Source organism: Apis cerana, linkage group LG1, assembly GCF_029169275.1.
Source record: "Apis cerana isolate GH-2021 linkage group LG1, AcerK_1.0, whole genome shotgun sequence".
Lineage (NCBI taxonomy): Eukaryota > Metazoa > Arthropoda > Insecta > Hymenoptera > Apidae > Apis > Apis cerana.
Window position 1 is genome coordinate 9,102,451 of NC_083852.1, and position 18,255 is coordinate 9,120,705.

Here is an 18,255-nt window from a genome sequence, read left to right on the forward strand (position 1 = left end):
ATGGGAATGTTTCTATCAGTAAAAGCGTTGTTTTTAATAAAAAGTGGATGTAATGAATTCTAGAAATGTTAATTATAGAATATCGAAAAGATTTCGAATTCGTATAATCACGTGTGAAAATTTTTAAAGAAATGTTTAATTTAGAAATTTTATTTAAATATAAAAATTCATTTTGTTCCTACAAATGTTAAGGATTGATAATCCTGTAATTTTCGAACAATTAATCCGTAATTGTTTCAAAGGAAAGTATACTTGGCAAATACAGTTTACATTATTATCAATTTAACTTAAGTACAATGACAATTATTAATGGCGTATAATATCGTATAATAGATGATACAGCTCGCATGACAGTAATCGATATTGTGTAACACAACAATGCGTGACATTGTATTGCGATAATGAATGCTATGTAATACGTTGTGTTGGGGTCATTACATAATATATGCGTCAAACGTTTAACAATGTAAAAAGATATTCATATGAACAAAATTGTACGAATATTATTTTTTTTTAAATATCGCTCCAATATTGCAACACTAATGAGTAGCGATAAAAAAATTTCTATTATTCAACGTGTCAAAAATTAATATCGATTATTTTAGATGTAATTTTACTTAATGGGGATATTTAATCAAAATGGAAATAGAGTGTATAATAATCAAAGCACCGCTGTACCATCTAATCGATATAAATTAATATCTTCATCAAATCTAGCTTATTGGATCCTTCATTAATATCTCTCTGTACATTACCTGCAAACTATAATCAATACATGATTGCAGAGATTATATAACATTTACTGGACAAGTTACTATTTAATTTTAAGATAAGATTAATTAAGCTATAACATCAAACTCATCAGTCTGCACTTACTTTGCGAAATGATTTCATTCAAACTTTTAATAGCTTTTTAATAACATTATACTTTTTCTAGCTGCACATTTTACACACTATGTATATTTAAGTAACTCAAGATGATCTTCATTATTATACTGTACACTCATTTCATGTCCTTATGATATTACAGAACTTTTATTTTACTTTTTTTCAAATCTGTATATCAAAAGCACTACGAATTTTCCTGATCCAATAAATCCTAAGAAAATCACAAGTCTGAGAAATCAATCAATCTCAAGAAAAGCTATTAACTAATCTCAAGGAAACGTAGCAAATCAAACAAACGAGGATTGAAGGGGAGAAAGAAAAGATTTCCAACTTTCCTAACGAGACAGAAGGCTCGTACAAAAAGTACAATAGTATAATAATACATTAATAAGAAATTAATTAAAAAGAATTCCATTAATCGATTCGAAAATCATGTTTACATTATCTAATTGTGTGAAGTATAAGTATGAGCCAGGTGACAGGAGGCATCTGGCAGAGGCAATATAGTCTTTCGGGGGTTGTCCCATTTGGGATGGTCCAAGTGTCAAGCCGTTTATATACACGGTCCAGCGTCGCTATTGTTGGCAAATTGGCGGTGGACGGATCCGTCGACAATGACCGGGGTTTGATGAAGTAATGGACGTTCTCTGTCGACGTGTTGACCCGCACCGATTATATACACCGTAATAGTACATACACGGGGCAGCCGGCGTACTAACTACCGATACGGGTACACACGGCTTTGTAACACGCGCATCCTTTAGCGGGTCCACACCCTATCCGCTTCCTTCGTCCGTATACGGCGAGATCTTGCTTCAGTCTCCCGCTTCGAATTCCGATGAAACCCTATTAAGTGCATTCCTCGGTCTCTTATCGACTCGAGGCCGTCGCTCGATAAATGATCCTGCCATGCCGTCGTGCAATTTTAAGCCGATTGCATCTTTTCCGTTCCAACGACGGTATATACGACGGCACGTTGAACGGGTTCAACGACCGATTTTATTGTAGAGAGCGTCCTATGAGCCGTTACTTTCTATGAAATTTTTCTCTACTAGATCTTGTGGATCACGGTGATATATTTAAGTACGAATGTTTAATTTTAATTAAGATCTAGAATATTTAAGACGGCTATTAGCGATATACATTGTCAGACGCTTGTTAATAATTGTTTTATTTAATTTTTGTTTGGAGTGGCGAGAATGTCGATACGTTTAAATAACAAATTATATGTTAGTGAATAATTTCTGTAAATCGTCTATAAATATCTCTACACATGTGTCTATATTACAGATACAGAAGAATTAAATTTGATGAATGTTGTCACGTTGTATTTGTATATCTAATCTTTTTTCAAGTGAGCTACTCATATTCATTATCTACTCTTGCTGAATTTTTGCGCGCCATTTAAATGCATATAAATACATGTACTGATAAATTGTAATAAAAAATTAGAAATCCAAATTTTTGGGTTAAGAAAATTTCTTTATAAGATAAAATATATTATGTTTGACCAACACTTTGAATACTTATTGTATATTTCGCTGGAATTCGCAAGATTTCCAAATCCGCATCCCCTTTTTGTCGAGCGGAACACAGCTAACACCAGATGGCGCGAAATTTCGTGATGGAGAAAGTCAGTGAGCCGCAGATCGGCGATCTTCGGTCAAGTAAACCCACGGGCCGGTTTAATTGCATCGTTTAATCGCGGCAGGTGGGCCGTTGGATTAATTATTTAAAGCCCCTTAGGCTAACGTCGAATTAATGGACACAGCGCCACAATGCCACCGCGGCATCGATAATTCTGCAGTTCTGTGGCCTCTCCCATTGGTCCTGGGACGCGTGCCACTCGCACAGAAGCTCTAGATCGCTCGAGGTGTATCTAATCTAATGCATCGCCTTTCTGACGATCCATTCCTGCGGTTATGTCATCCATCCAACACCGTCATTCTAAAGGAACCTGGAATTCGATCGATCGACTTTACGTCACGCGCCGACCTCTCTTTAGAACTAACGAACCGGAAACTGTCTTCTTCGGACCGTTCAACGTTGTTTGTTCTATTATCGTAGATTTTCTTTCTACGCTTAATAATTAAATTTCGAATGAATATTCATATTCTCGTGTAAACATCATTTGAAATTAAAGGGGGGCGAGGGTATGGATGTGAGTCAATTACATTAGAAATTAGAATTACATTAGAAGTTATCAATGACACTGATTAATGACCTTCTCGATCTTTCTCTTTGATCGAAGAAAATTTATATTCATTATTATCCATAATGTAATGTTAATATTTTATTACGGATATTATATGTTATGCATTTACGAATTTACTTTAATAAATACACAAACATTGTAACACAGTGTAATAATTAAATTGTAGAACGTGTTTAAACGTCCCATCACCCATTAATTATGCTTCGTACGATAAATTAATCGTCAAAGAATATCCAACGCGTAATTAAAGTCTGTTGAATTCGATAAACAAAGGGTACATAAAAATTAAGAAATACGAATAAAGAAATTATTCAGTTTGCCGAAATAATTAAGGCAATTATTGCAAAGGATAAACGATTTTAATGTAATTACCCTTTCTCCTTAAATTTTCCTATAATTCGAGTAACAAGCTTTTGTGTCTATTATCCCTCTTCTGGCTATTAATTTAACACCTTTGAAAGAGAACTCGAGGGGATAATTGATTATCGTTGGATAGTATATTAATTGAGACACTTCTTTCGAAAAGTGTTGAATTTTACGTGTATTCATTATAATTAAAATCTTTCCAACTCCAGATAAACATTATTCACCAAAATATGACAGTAATAAAAAATTATCCGAATAATTCCATTCTGTTAAAAAATAATAATTTAAAGATTGAAAAAAAATTTAAAAATGTTTCGATGTTCCAATTACCCTCGTCCTAAAATTGAATAATGGAAATTTAATGGACGATATTTTGCACGACGATTGCACAACTTTTCGCATGGACAAGTTGTAAAATTTTTATATCAACGAAACGTTCATATCAATGAAATTTTTGATTACGGTTCACGCAAGAATATTTTTTCTTTTCTTTTCTTTTCTTTTCTTTCACGGTCACTTCGTACCATTTTACGGGCAATAACGCGACATTTTACGGATCACCCATTCACGGTAAGAAATATAACTGTGCGTCTTGATAAAATTATTTTTCCCTCTGGTTTATGAGTTGTACGGACAAACGATCTTTATTGTCGGAAGAGAAAAGAATATAGGAAGGTGTACTCGAGCTTTTCCCTTTGAAAGAAAAATAAAACAACTCTTTATGTTAAGTGGATTGTAAACATTCGCTGCATAGATGATGCTTTGTTCCAGATTCGAATTAGATTTTAAAAAAATCATCATGGAATTCGACACTTGGTCTCGATAATTACTTTATATTAAAATTTTTTATCTCTTAGTTTCTATCTATCCATTTTCGTGATAATTTTATTGTTTCTCTATTGTTAAAACAGTTTCTCTTAGAACATTTTGGAAATAAAGAGATGCTGGTTGGTATTTATATATCTCAATATTATTTAAAATTTATTTAGTTTAGTTTAGATACTAAGTATATACAAATTATACGGAATACATTTAAATAAAGCGCCACTTGTGTTAGAATAATTTAGGAAAGTACCAAAATGTAAATTATTCAAGTTACTCGTGAAATACAATGACGCGTGTACTTCTCTTGTGTAATGAAATTCTCAATGCGAAGTGGACGATAATTTTAACGCAAATGATTGCTGCACACATCGAATGCGAATAAAATGCACGAAAATAAGAGATTAATTTTATCTTGTACTCAATCATTTCCTCTTATAACTCATCTTTGTCTTTTCATTCTCTTTTCTTGTTACTCCAATTATATAACTTGTTATTTTATGATCATTATTTTTGAAAAATCTAGATCTATAATTATTAAAATTAGTTTTTTATTACAATACCAGCTACCTTGTTCAATTTCTGTTAGTTTCTATTGTACCGTAATCAAACAGTTTCGTAAAGAAATCGTTACAATCGTTTGTTTGATGAAACTTGTACATTGCCCATCTGATTTTTCAATATAAATTCAATATAAAAAATCCCGATTTTTAAAAGCTCGTGAAAATTATTTCTATGCTATTAACATAATACCATTTAAATTGAAACGTAACAATTAAATTTTCACGAATATTTTTCACTCGGAGGAAATTCGATATTTTTGCGAATATAATTTCATCAATTCGCGAATATACAAATGCTCGTTGTTGTTCCGCGGAAATCTGAGGAAGGAAATGGCGGCACGTTTCACTAGTATCACCGTGTTCAAGATTCATTTAATTAATTACTTCGCTAATGAAATTTTTTATTATCCCCGTAACTCGGGCCGCGATACCGTATTACGATTAGTACGAAAGTCGGCCGTATAAAGTCTAGTCCTGGTGAACAAAAATGTTTTTGTTCTGCGATTAAAACGACGGTGGTCCACGAAAGTTTAAAGCTTTCTTCAGAAACTGTTCTTAGTAGAAATCGTTACACGAGAATCCGCAGCAAAGTTGCTTAAATAACTAAAGGAAATTTCTCGATCGTTCTAATGCAATAAGAATTTGACCACGGTTAATTCTAAATTAGCGAGTTGGGGGGAAAATGGTTGCAAAAAGTTGCAAAAAATTTAATTTTTTTAAATCGTTTCTAATCGTTACGAGAATAATCAAGAGTAGAACAAAGTTTTGTTGGGTTTTATGAATTTTCTCAAGAGTATAATTTGTAAATGAAAATAAGGGAAAGATTGAGGGGCTAACTCAAATTTTGATAATGGAACACTCTTTTTTTCGAAATTTCAAAATAATTTCGAAACGACAAAATGATAAAAGATAGATAAGTCCTTTCAAACGTTAAAAAGAAAATGATTTGAATCGAGAAGTCAATTTTCTTCTTCGTAAGAAAAAAAAAGGAAAAAAAAAAGGACAGCCATCCCTTTTCGCCATCGAGTCCATCGTCTTGGTATTCTCGCGCTTCGGTATTCACCAAGAATTCCAGCTGCGAGATCCAGCTCTCTCGGATTAATGAGATCGAATCAGGCCAAGGCATCTTCCTTGGAGACAGATAGCCAGGATCGAGCTGCGCTTCCTTAACTTCGTTATCCTTCTACGGACGCATATATCCGACAGGTCGCGTTCGTGACAAACTTCTTGATTATCCATGGATGTTGCTCTTGATGGAGATGGATGATAGGCGTTTCACAGAAAAAAAAAAGAGGTAACGGACTAACGAAAAACCGACGATAAGCAAATCCAATTTCGAATGATTCTTCATTCTTTTTCGTTTTTATTGGACATAATTATTATAATTATTCTTTTTTATGATAGTAGAATAAGCTTCGATTGGCTTTCTTTCTCATAATAAAAATGTACTTTTTAATAATGAAATATGTAGACAGATGATTAAAAATAAAGTAATATTATAAGCATAATTAAAGATGTGCATAATTATGTTTTTATCCGGAGAAAAGAATATTTTAGTATAATTGCAAGGATGAAGAAAATCTAGGAATTAAATTATTAAATTCTTTGCGAAGTTGAGAAAAATGAAATGACGAAACTCCAGTAATAAATAGTAGCAATCATTCATGCTTTTAAATTTATATTATTCGGATCAAACATTATTAATTTTTTAATCATATATCCTTGACTCGCTCGCACATCCTTCTGTCACAATTTTGAATTACTTTTTCTCGACTTAAGCTACGAAATTTTATTTTCTTTTGTACAATAGGATTCTTTATCAAAATGTAACAGTGTTAATCGTACATTAGCCTCTTAACTCTCGGCTTAAAGTCAGTCTTTTGCAAGCTATTTGTACAGCTTATATCCATGGAGCTATTACTTTCGCATTTCGTCACAGTAAATTTAGATTCGTACAATTCACAAATGAAATGTACATTATTTATTCTCTTCTAAATTTTCGTTAAAAAATTATTATAAGAAATAATTAATTCCTTTTAAATCGTCTCTTCCTTCTCTAAATGAAATTAAAAATTATTTTCATCTAATTAATCTTTACGTGGCAAAATTTTTTCTCGCATCTTTGACACAATTAAATCATTCTTCTTCAAAAATTTACTTATAAACCATGGATATTGAACATTTAAAAGTATCTTGTTACAAATTTTCAGCAATTTTGCGACATGAATATCGAAAATGTATATCTTACTAAGTTAATCAAAAAACCGCACTAAGATAGTCATTGTAAAATATATTATCAAGAATCAAAAACGAGCATACTGTTTCAAAGTTTTTCCATGTAAATTTCAAAGTAATTTATTTGATGCAAAACATTTTATGCAACGCAATACCCTATTCTCTACAATTTCGAACATTATTAACATTTCGCGCCAATTCCTATGAAATAACCGATATTTACTACAAATATTGCAACAATGATCTCGTCGATATTTTTTTTTTCATTCTAAAATCTCAAATACCATAAATATTTGAAATGCTTGTTCCTCCGTCGAGTATACTATCGTTAAATACCAGCAAAAATTTTTTAGCTTGAAAATTGATCTTCATGCCCGTGGCAGAAATCAGGTCGTGAGAGAGATTACTCGGCTGACGTTATAATAAGTCGAGAAAAGAACGAAAAAAAAAGAAAGAGAGAGAGAGAGAGAGAGAGAGAGAGAAGGATGGAAAAGGGACCAAGAAGGAAACGAATAAAAAATGAGGTGGATATCGGGGATGGGGAAGAAAAAACAGTATCTCCGCGTTCGGGATTTTTAAATTACCTATCTTCCGGTGTAGCCGGCCCCTAGATAAAGAGGATGACCTGAAACTCTCGTTAACGCATTAATCTTCTCGGATCCTCGCGTTTCCAGTCATTTTTTTTGCGCGACTCCCGCGTAAAGAATGATTTTCCAAGCGTGTATGCAACCCCCAATTTGACGATCCAGCTCTATTACCGGAGCCGAAACTAATTGCCTCGTAATCGCATTTTCGAACGCTCTAATCATTTTTTTTATTTCAATTTGGAGGCGTCTTTGAGAAAGAATGGTGCAAGATAAAGGAAGCGTAACGAGACAAATCGTCATTATCTACGTTGTAAATTGTAAAAGTGTCTGGGAAGAAGATATTTATAAGATCAAAAAGGTGTTGAATCGAGCGATTCTAAATTTTTATTTTCTTAAATATACTTTAAATATTGTAAGAAAGAAAAAAGTGATACGAGAACAATCAAGTGTATAAATTAATTTGATGCTTGATTATTTTAGAAAAAGTAACGATCAGAAGAATAAATTTTAAAATAAACTTTTATAAAGATTATACAATTATTGAGATTGACATCCTATACTCGATTACGAAAACTAGACTTAACCTATATCACATACCATACCATTGCATTCATGGTTGAGGAGAAAAATCCATCTCGAAAGAATTAAATCATCCCTTTCTGCGACACACATAATAACTATATCTAATCTACACTCGATCAAACTTCTCAATCGAACCATTCATAATTAATACGACACGATATATTAATTTTCCTTTCAGATATATATTTCAACCGATCGAAAATGCGCGCGTTTCACTCGCGAAACACGACTACTACCTTCATTTCCAATACCCTAGATTTCGTATCAGCGCCGACCAAACTTCTCCAAACTCTCTCCAAAGTTATTCCACTAGAACTCGTTTCCTTTGGAACAACAAGGAGGCAAAGAAGTCCACGGAGAATATTCCCGTCGACCGGACCCGCAGCGCTCACCTGTCGCCAGGCCTCGAACGAAAGAAAGCAGGCACGACAGTGAGTGGTCGCGACCCCTTTCCATTTGCAAATTAAACGGCCACGTCCTTGATTTCAATCCGTGGAAACCCAATCTCAGCTTCTCCATTGTATCCCGGACTTAAGCCCGGCAACTAGGCGTTTAATCTTAATCGATCTCCCGGAAGGTGGATATATATCCGTGTCCTCTTCTCCCCCACTCACCCTTCTTGGCTTCCTTTCAAGAGTCTCATTCCGTTTCCTTTTTCCGACACCTTCTTTTCCGATCTCCTTCAACTATCTCTCTCTCTTTCTCTCATCCTCCACTATTCGCCGATTTCCTCCTCCTCCTCCTTCTCCTCTTCGAGTTTTCTCCGTCTCGGCCAAGATACTCCCCTCTCTCCCTTGGCTCGATCTCTCCTTAAAGGTTGGTCGTCGTTCCCTTTTGCCGTCTTATCTTAATGGTTCGCCCCGGCAATCGAAAGTTTAGTTATTATCGCGGTCGTTGTCGCTCCGGTTCCGCGAGATCCCATGAAAATATGGCGGCAGATAGGGTGGAAGGAAATTGCCGGTACGACGCGTACCCGATTCCGAGATTTGGACGATTCGCAACAAGCGAATGGTGAAAAGGAAAGTTGTATTGCATGTTACCTTTATGGGTAACGGAGTTCCTGTTTTCCGCCGACTTTATCGCGGCACGCCGATGCGCTTTAGGATGTGTCACGTAATCGGATGAATTTTCGGTGGATTTTATACGATTTTTCGGGTTTTATTTCTTTTTTTTTTTTTTTTTTTTTGGATAGAGATAAATCATTGCACCAGACGTGAGGCGTATCTGGAATGGATAGAGTGTACGTGTGGAGTTCGATATTCTTGAAATGTATAGGAATATGTAGGGTACGTGATTTATTTTTGTTAATATGTATTAAATATTGTTTGGAAGTTTGGAAGTTGTCTCGAAGAGTGTATTATAATATAAATTATGTAAATTATTAAAAATGATTTTTAGATAGTGATAACGGAATATTTTAAGAATATTTTAGTAAGAGAAGACAATAAAAACCAAAAACTATATATTTGAATATCCTAGAAATTGTAATATTAAATTAGCAAAAAATATCTTTGAGAATTTTAAATTAATTCTAGATCTAAATTGATGTGATGGAAAGTGTATGTAGTAAATAAAGAGAAAACTAAAGTATTTTCTATTATCTGACCATTATCTGAAACGTATAAAAATAAATAAATCTAGAAATCGTAGCTTACCCATTGAAGATATACAAAGAAACACGATTACAAGTGAAAGAAGCAGAAAAATAACCCATACGCGTAAGAACGATATAGTTGAAACAATTGGCATTGTGCAAGCTTTAAATCTTCCTTCACATTTTATAGTTTCCAAGACAGTTTAAACGTTTCTATAGAGAAATAAACTCGAATCTTCCAACAGTTTCAATTCTCAGATTGCAAAAATAAAACGGAATTACATCCACCCGTGTTACAATCAGCGAAATGGACAAATAAAATTTGATCAACGTTTAAAAATTAATATCACGACATCTCGATTCAATGATTCAAAATTAAGGATAGAGAGAGTCTGACTCAGACAGAGAGATCTCTATATGCGAATCCATAATATGCAACTTCGGTTGAATTTACGTCAAAACATTCAGTCTCGAACGAAATTTCGTTTCTGGATGTCGTGTGCTTTATCATAAAGATTCTAATGAATAAAACTTAATGTAATAATGTGAGATCAGGTCGTCATTTCTCTATGCACAATTCTATACCGTCCATCCTTGCATTTTGCGCTTAATGCAGTAATTTCTACATCTAAATGTACCTGTAAACATATGCTTTATCCGACATCCAATGTAGCTTTCTCGTTACATCTGTTTGCCCGGAACTGTCTGAGAACGTGTGCACGTGTGAGAGAACAGAGTGGACTGTGAATTGTCGTGGGACATGGGTCGAGACAGGGTATTTTTCCGAAATGTCTGAATTTTGATAGGTGAATTTGAGCTGTCTTGGATTATGATATCAGGTGAATGTTTGGGGAATCGAGAAATTTAATTTTTTATTAACTACGTTAGCAATTCTAGCGTGTGATAAATAAATGATTGTAATTGAAACGATATAATAAAGATATAATAAAGAGTGTTCTTTTTGGTATTGAAGCGAATCTTCACGATTATCTTGGATTATAATATCGAATGAATATTATAGGAATCGAAGAAACGATTTATTTTTTTTATAAATTATAATATATTTACAATTTTTATATTAAGAACTATGAAAGCAGTATATATTGAAGAACTCATTCGAAAATCGACATAAATTTTCATTAACATTTTAAGAAACGTGAATTATTGTAACATATTCATATTTGTTGCATAAAGATAATAATTGTTTTATCAATATTCGTTAGCAAAATATTATATTTTACTGTTATCTAATATATCAAAAACTTATCTAAAAATAACTCTTTTTTACATTTCTTACAGTTATTATAATTAATATATTCCTTTATACTTGAACAAATTAATAATTCTGTATTGTCAGATCATAAAAATCTTAGATTTCTTATCAGAATTTTATGAACTCAATAATTTAAAATGTAAAAGTAAAAGTCCAATATTTTACTACATAATTAAACTGAATGAAACTTACTTAATTAACTCTTTCTCTTCGACTTAGTCTTTCTTTTCGAAGAATCATTTCACTTCTTCTAACGAAAATAATCAAGATGTTTATGAGAATCGTTCGTGTTGTAAGTCACAGTGTCTATGTAGATAAATCATGTGCAAGCAGGTAAACGGTCTCTCCAAACAACGCGGTAATGAAATGTTCCCACTGTAACTGCGGTGAATAGATGTCTGGCAACATCAACTCATTAAGAACAACTCATTATCGTGGAGAGACTGGTTAGAGACGTTCATCAGAACGCCTCCTTACCTATTCAGTTTTACCTGAAGCCAAGGAATTCCAAGAACAACTATTTGTCCCCAAGTCGATTTCACGTTACTTGTAAATTGGCGCAGAGATTCTTCAAAGATTCCATATCATCATCTTTTGAATTTCATATCATCATCTTTTGAATTATATTTATATTAATTGGAAGGATTTGACGATTAAACGTGGAATCATGATTGTGGCATAGAAGATTTCTTAGAGATTATGGAATTTAAAGATTCTGATATCTTAGAATAGAAATAAAGATATGATTTTGAGATTTGTAAATTCGATGAATTTATGAAAGATTTGAAATGAAAATCTCAAATTTGTTGATAATAAGAAATCTAAAGATTATCTGAAAATTATTAACGCAATAAAATTGGAAGAAAAGGAAACAATATAATAACAAGTAGAATATGAGAAAAGTTATTTTAAACGATTCTTATTTGATTTGTTATACATAATAATCTCTTTTTTTTTCTTTTTTTTTTTTGGTAGGCCTGCGATTGATCGATATGTCGGTAAAGAGGACAACAGGGTTTTAAACGAGCTAAACTTTGAACCCTTCTAAAGCCAGTAGCTCCATAAATCTAGTATTTCGCGATGAATAAAATATTGGCTGTGAAAAAAAGTGCTGAATTTGTCAAGTAGATATATTGAAAAGTTAACTTCACTCATATAACTGCTTAAAGAAATAATCATAAGCTTGAAAAATATAAAATTCAAATAATCTGAATATTCAATATTAAAATTCGAATTTAAATTATTCCATTCTAATATTAAAAAAAAAGTTATTAGCAATTACGAATAATTTTATTTTCAAAATTAAAAATATGATTCTTAAAATAAAGAAAAATAATACTATCTTTATATGTCATAAGAGATAATTTCATAAGAGATGATATGTCATAAGAGATGAAAATAAGATCTTAATTTTTTCTCTCAAAAAATTTATTTTTCCTCCATTTCCTATTAATTCAATCATTCTCAATATATTTATCATTTCGTGAACAATTTGAATAGGTGCCAGAATTACTTCATCCAGCATATCAAATGACTAAATGTCATGACTAGAACGAATACGAACATTTATGAAAAATTTACGAAAATGTACAAAATGGAAAAATATTCAAAAAGAATATTTAAAGCAAAGTACGAAATATCTAAAAGTGAATTCATTTAAAAAATGAAATTAATTTAAAAAAGATTTTTATTTAATAATAAAAATCACATGGAAACGTACCGTAACATCGTACATTTCTGAAGTTGTTACTTTTTCCAAGATAATTATTGTTCAATTTCAAGGCAAGTAAAATTGCAGGTTACATATTAAATATAAAAATAAAATAAATAAAATAAATAAAATAAATAAAATAAATAATAAAAGAAACCAAAGTATTATTATTAGATATCACAATGCCTAAACTAAAACGAGAACTACCTCCTTTGGGTAAACAATTTGGAAAAAGCGATCTCGATAGAATAGGTAAGGATGAATTTCTCATCGATGAACGAAGACATCCTATTTTATACAGACACTTATGTATTTTACTTTTCCAAGGATATTTTCACGATCCACGCGTGATGCCTTTTGATAAATACAAAGGAGTTCCTGTTAAGTTTCGCGAAGGTATAGAGAAGGGGCGCCAAATGATTACCGGGCCACCGCTTAAACTCTTTGAAGAGAAATTTATGAGAATTTTCGAGGGAGAAGCATTGTACGACCCATTTCGCAAAGTCCCGAAAAAACAGGTAATTGTATAACGTAATTAAATTGAATTAATTAATCGACGATAATACATTTCCAATACGATTCTCATTTATGATCGTTTCATTCGTTCATGAAATTACGTGTTTTGAGATATATATTTAAGTCTAACTTCGAATAGAATTTTAATTTTAATAACGTTAATAAGTTTTAAAAAAGTTGAAAATATTTAAGATTATTTATTACTACTATTGGTCAATAGATTTTTCTGAAAAAAAAAATGGAAAATTATTATTGAATGGAATGAATAAATAATATCATTACCTTACATATAATTTTCCGGGAAAAAATATTTCAAATAAAAATTAAATATTGCAGAAAATTATCACAATTAATTCGATAAAAGCTACGATTCCATTTTAAAAAAATGAAATTAATTTCTTTTATATAATATGCAAAAATTTCCTTTATATATAATTAACACGAAGTTAATATTTTTATATGTCATTCTTTTCTGTAGCGAGATTTTCAACATTTTTTGAGAATTTTTCAATTCGAAATTGAAGAAATATACTTTTGCAGTTCTAGCCACTATGCTAAAGAAGCCAACCTGATACATCGACCGTTTCGCAGCTTGTACCGGTCAAAGGTGTCATATGGCCATCAGCCCCTGCCAAGAAGCATTCGACACCTGGTGATTACTATGGGTGTTTCGAGAAAATCTCTTACTTCAGCCCCACGTTGGTAAAGCCAAAGAAACCAAGACCCGAGTTACCAAATGTGAGAATCAAACCTAATCCTCGAGGTGGTCCAGGATATGCTAACATTTGTCTCAGCCCGTTTCCATCTTATTCTCATGAACCTTATGATCCACCAGAAAAGAAACCTAAAGGTAATGAAATTACACTTTTCACTTACAAAAATTTCACGAAATATGAAATTTTCTGAAAAAATATTATAGATATAGAAGGCTCTCTTTGTGCAATAAATATTTTTTAGTCCTTAAAAATTGACTCGTGTATTTTGCATGGGGTCATTAAATTATTTCTTTTTGTTTGGAAATTGTCGAGAAAAATAATATATAACAATAGAAAATGAAACATATTTAAAAAGTCAAATATAACTATTAAAAATTTTACATGTATTCAACCAATCATTATTTCAAAAGAACAATTTTTATTACTTCGTATATTGAAAAACCATTTTGAACGATTATTTACATCATATAAAACAAACAAATTTTTCAAATATTAATCATTAAAAAAAGAAATCCTTTTTTTTCTATCCCTAAAAAAAAAATGATTTCTCGTTTCCAGAATATGCAGAAAATTCAATCATGATGCATAATAAAAGTCTACATAATTTTAGTTTTAAGTATATCGTCAGTAATATTTTAATATTTGTATTTACCGCATCAGTTCGCTTCTTATATCCTATTTTTTGTTCATTATTCTTTTCCTAGACGCGACAGACAATATTACCGTGCAAGAAAGTAATATAAAAGGGGCCTCGTAACGCGGAAGATTGGAGACTCTCGTTCCCGTTTTTCCTTTTTCGGTCGAATTTTGTTTTTTCCCAACTGGGAGCGCAACTAATTACATTTTTGTCGTAAGGAAGGCAAGAAAACGAGAGCTTTTTTTACGCCATGCTGCGAGCAAACTTCGGTCTGAGGCTAATTTAAAGGGAAAACTGTGATGCAACGTTGAAAAAAAAAAAAATAAATAAAATCAAGTGAAACCGATGGTTCGGTTAATTTTCATTACTTTATTATTAGGCATGTGAGTTAATTATATACGGTCGCTTTGTGACGCGTCACGATAGGCAAAAATGGTTTCACTTTTGTTTAAAAGGTTGAAAAGGTCTTTAAAAGCTGGGTTACTTGTTTTGACGATCGAACAACATATTTATCGTCTTTATTTAAATATTAATGCCAGAGCTGAGAAAAATACTTTATAAAATACTTTATATATTTATGGGAATATTTCAATTTCTTAGTAATTTATTTTAAATTTTTCCCAGCTCTGATTACTACACATATGTTTCACGTAAACACAAGATTTCGAATAATTAAAAATTGTTGCGAATAGAAATCAGATCACGTTTGTATCAAAGATAATATTTTCCTTTGAAACTACGAACAATCACGAAATGTGACTCGATAATTCTTGTTTCCAGTTAAAGAAGCGCTTCGTGTATTTCAAACTACACATGCGCCAATGGACTATTTCCCGCCAAATCCTTACAAGGCCTTGCACATCGGATCTACATACGTACGACCTCACGAAGTCAAGCCTAAAATTTTGGGCCCTAATCGTCTTATCGTTCCATTCCCGAAAAAACCAGGTGGAAGCCACGCTGGTTGCTTTGATAAATTTCCAATTCATTATACCGATCCATATGACATAGAACCGAAGAAACCTAAAATTCCGAAACCTACACGTATATTTATCTCTGGTGGACCACCACTTCGATCCAAATTCACCTCTAGTATTATAAATCAAATTACCAACGTATCTTGTAATTTGAACAATTATGTTACCTACACGCCACGAGTTTATCCTTTAGAGAAATAAGAAATTGTTATGTACATTATGTAAAATTGTACCGAAAAAATAATTTCAGTCATATATTTTTTATGAACGAGACTTATGAAATAGATATTGTATAGAGAAAACAAATGCGTCATATTTTTAAACTTGTTCGTAAAGCAATTGCACTGTGCTTCTTCTTGCGTTATTTCTTTTCTTCTTTATATATTTTCATCTTAAGAAAAATTCTTCTTTACTTTTATTGCCTCTCTCGAATCTTCTCCGTCATGAGTGCACATATTTATAAATTTCTCAAATTTCGAAAGAATTCTTTAATAATTTAATTCTACGAAGTAAGCACTCTTCTTCATTGATTGAAAAATAATGTACATTCGTTTGAAAGTACATTTACGAACAGTTCAGTAAAATAATTATCAGAATCAATATATCGTACAATTATTAGAAAAAAAAGATAATGCAATATCTTATTTACACATCAAAACTCTTGAATAAAAATTAACTCTCATTCGCTTAAAGAGAATAACAATTATCTCAAGAAGAGCAATTATTACCAACAATCTTTTCTTCATTATCATACAAATTTATATTCTTACAATACGACTCCATTCAACAAATCAAAGTGAAACAGAACAATTATCGTTTTCTTTTTTTTTTTTTTTTTTTTTTTTGCGTTTATCGTTAATTCATCAATGCGTTTATCCATGTACGAATCTCAAGAGGATTGAAAAAGATTTGCAGTAAATAGGAATGGGATACGTGTATCCGCGTGTAAGTCCTTTCAAAGCGAATCACTCCGTCGCATCCGAACTTACTAATGAAATTCTAACGAACGTTTCGTGCCGTGAAGTCCACTCGTGGCAGTCGCAATTAAACGTTCCTGGCAAACATGGCGTATCGGGACGACAAGCTCGTTGCGCCACTTAAAGGTTCGCCACCACGCCTTGATAGCATGTACATGATTATTGGTAAGTAAGGTTGGGTAAGATTAATTGGTAATTGTCGATAATTATGTAGAAAATAGCACGATTTAATGATTTCGATGATTTTAAAATTCTGAATAATGTTTTTCTATAGAGTGTTAATATATTTGAGCGAATCACATGTTTTTGATTCTAAATATCGAAATTAAATTAAATTTATATACGTAATAAGTAACTTTTAAATTGCATTGCTTTTAAAATTATTTATAATTTATTTTTGAAATGATTGTTAAACATTTCACGAAGCATTTCATTTTTCATTCACGAAAAGTAAATGAACGTATTTGAATAATTTATTTGTAACTTCATGAAATAAATTATTCAGTATTTGTTAATATGTAACTTGTTATTTGTTCAAAATAATTAATTTTGTAATACTATGGATTAAATGTTTATATGATTGATATTTCTGATTAATAGTATTAATTTAATATAATATAATAACTGATTTTCTATTAAAAAACAAATTTTATTTTCTCAAATAATCAATATTTAAATTTATTATTTTTTATATTTTTTTATTAGAATTTTCTAAAAAATATATTAACACCTTCTATTTAATTATACATTAAAACGATTTTTTATTATGAACAAGTTTATCAATCAGTTATGCAAGACTTTTCACTTGTAATAATCTCATCACCATTAATCGTAACCAACCATCTCTTGTATATTAAGCCATCATACCTATTATATTGGCGAAGTGTAACTAATAAGATTATCGGGTAAGAACAGAGAGAGCTTTGACCGAGAATATAACAAACAAGATATATATATATATATCCTCAATATTCTTAATTATTATTAGTTTCAGAGAGATATATAGAATATTTGGATATTATATTGTATTTTTTAATATTATATGTTTAATTTGTTTTAAAAAGACTATATTTTAAGAGTTTAACTTAAATTTAGGTTTGATTTACAATGCCTGAGGGATGACTAGTTTTATTTATCATATCCCTTGGGTGTTTTACGAAGCGTACCATCAGTGTATTGATAAGTTTTTAGAAATTATGACCGTGCTATATTTTGTCGAAGAAATTCGTGAAATAGAACATGATGAATAAATAAAATTACTATAATACATTTATAACTTATATATTTCAAATGTGATTATACTTGATTGGGATATTTTTGAAGAATTGGTATATAAAAATATCGGTTGAATTATTTATTAAATTATAAGCAGTTTAAGTTTAAATTAAATAAAGATAGAATAGAGAGCTTTTCTACTTTACCCAAAAAAGATTAAATTGTCTATAAATAAATAAATAAATTTCAACCAACATTTCCCTATTTATTTTGATTTCTAGAATCAATTCCTTTCACAAATATATTGTAGACATTCTATATGTATAGGAAAAATCATTCCTTGGAAATTGAGAAGATATATCCTCTTCTATATAATTACCA

The 18,255-nt window shown here is 31.3% G+C and overlaps 1 protein-coding gene across 1 annotated transcript; it reads left to right on the plus strand.

Moving 5' to 3' along the window:
• The first annotated feature begins 13,018 nt into the window (after window positions 1-13,018).
• LOC108002541 (cilia-and flagella-associated protein 96-like) lies at window positions 13,019-15,883 on the plus strand. Its single transcript, XM_062085762.1, has 3 exons — window positions 13,019-13,354; window positions 13,944-14,202; window positions 15,486-15,883. Exons 1-3 carry the CDS (start codon window positions 13,019-13,021, stop codon window positions 15,881-15,883), a joined length of 993 nt encoding a protein of 330 aa, XP_061941746.1.
• The last annotated feature ends 2,372 nt before the right edge of the window (window positions 15,884-18,255 follow it).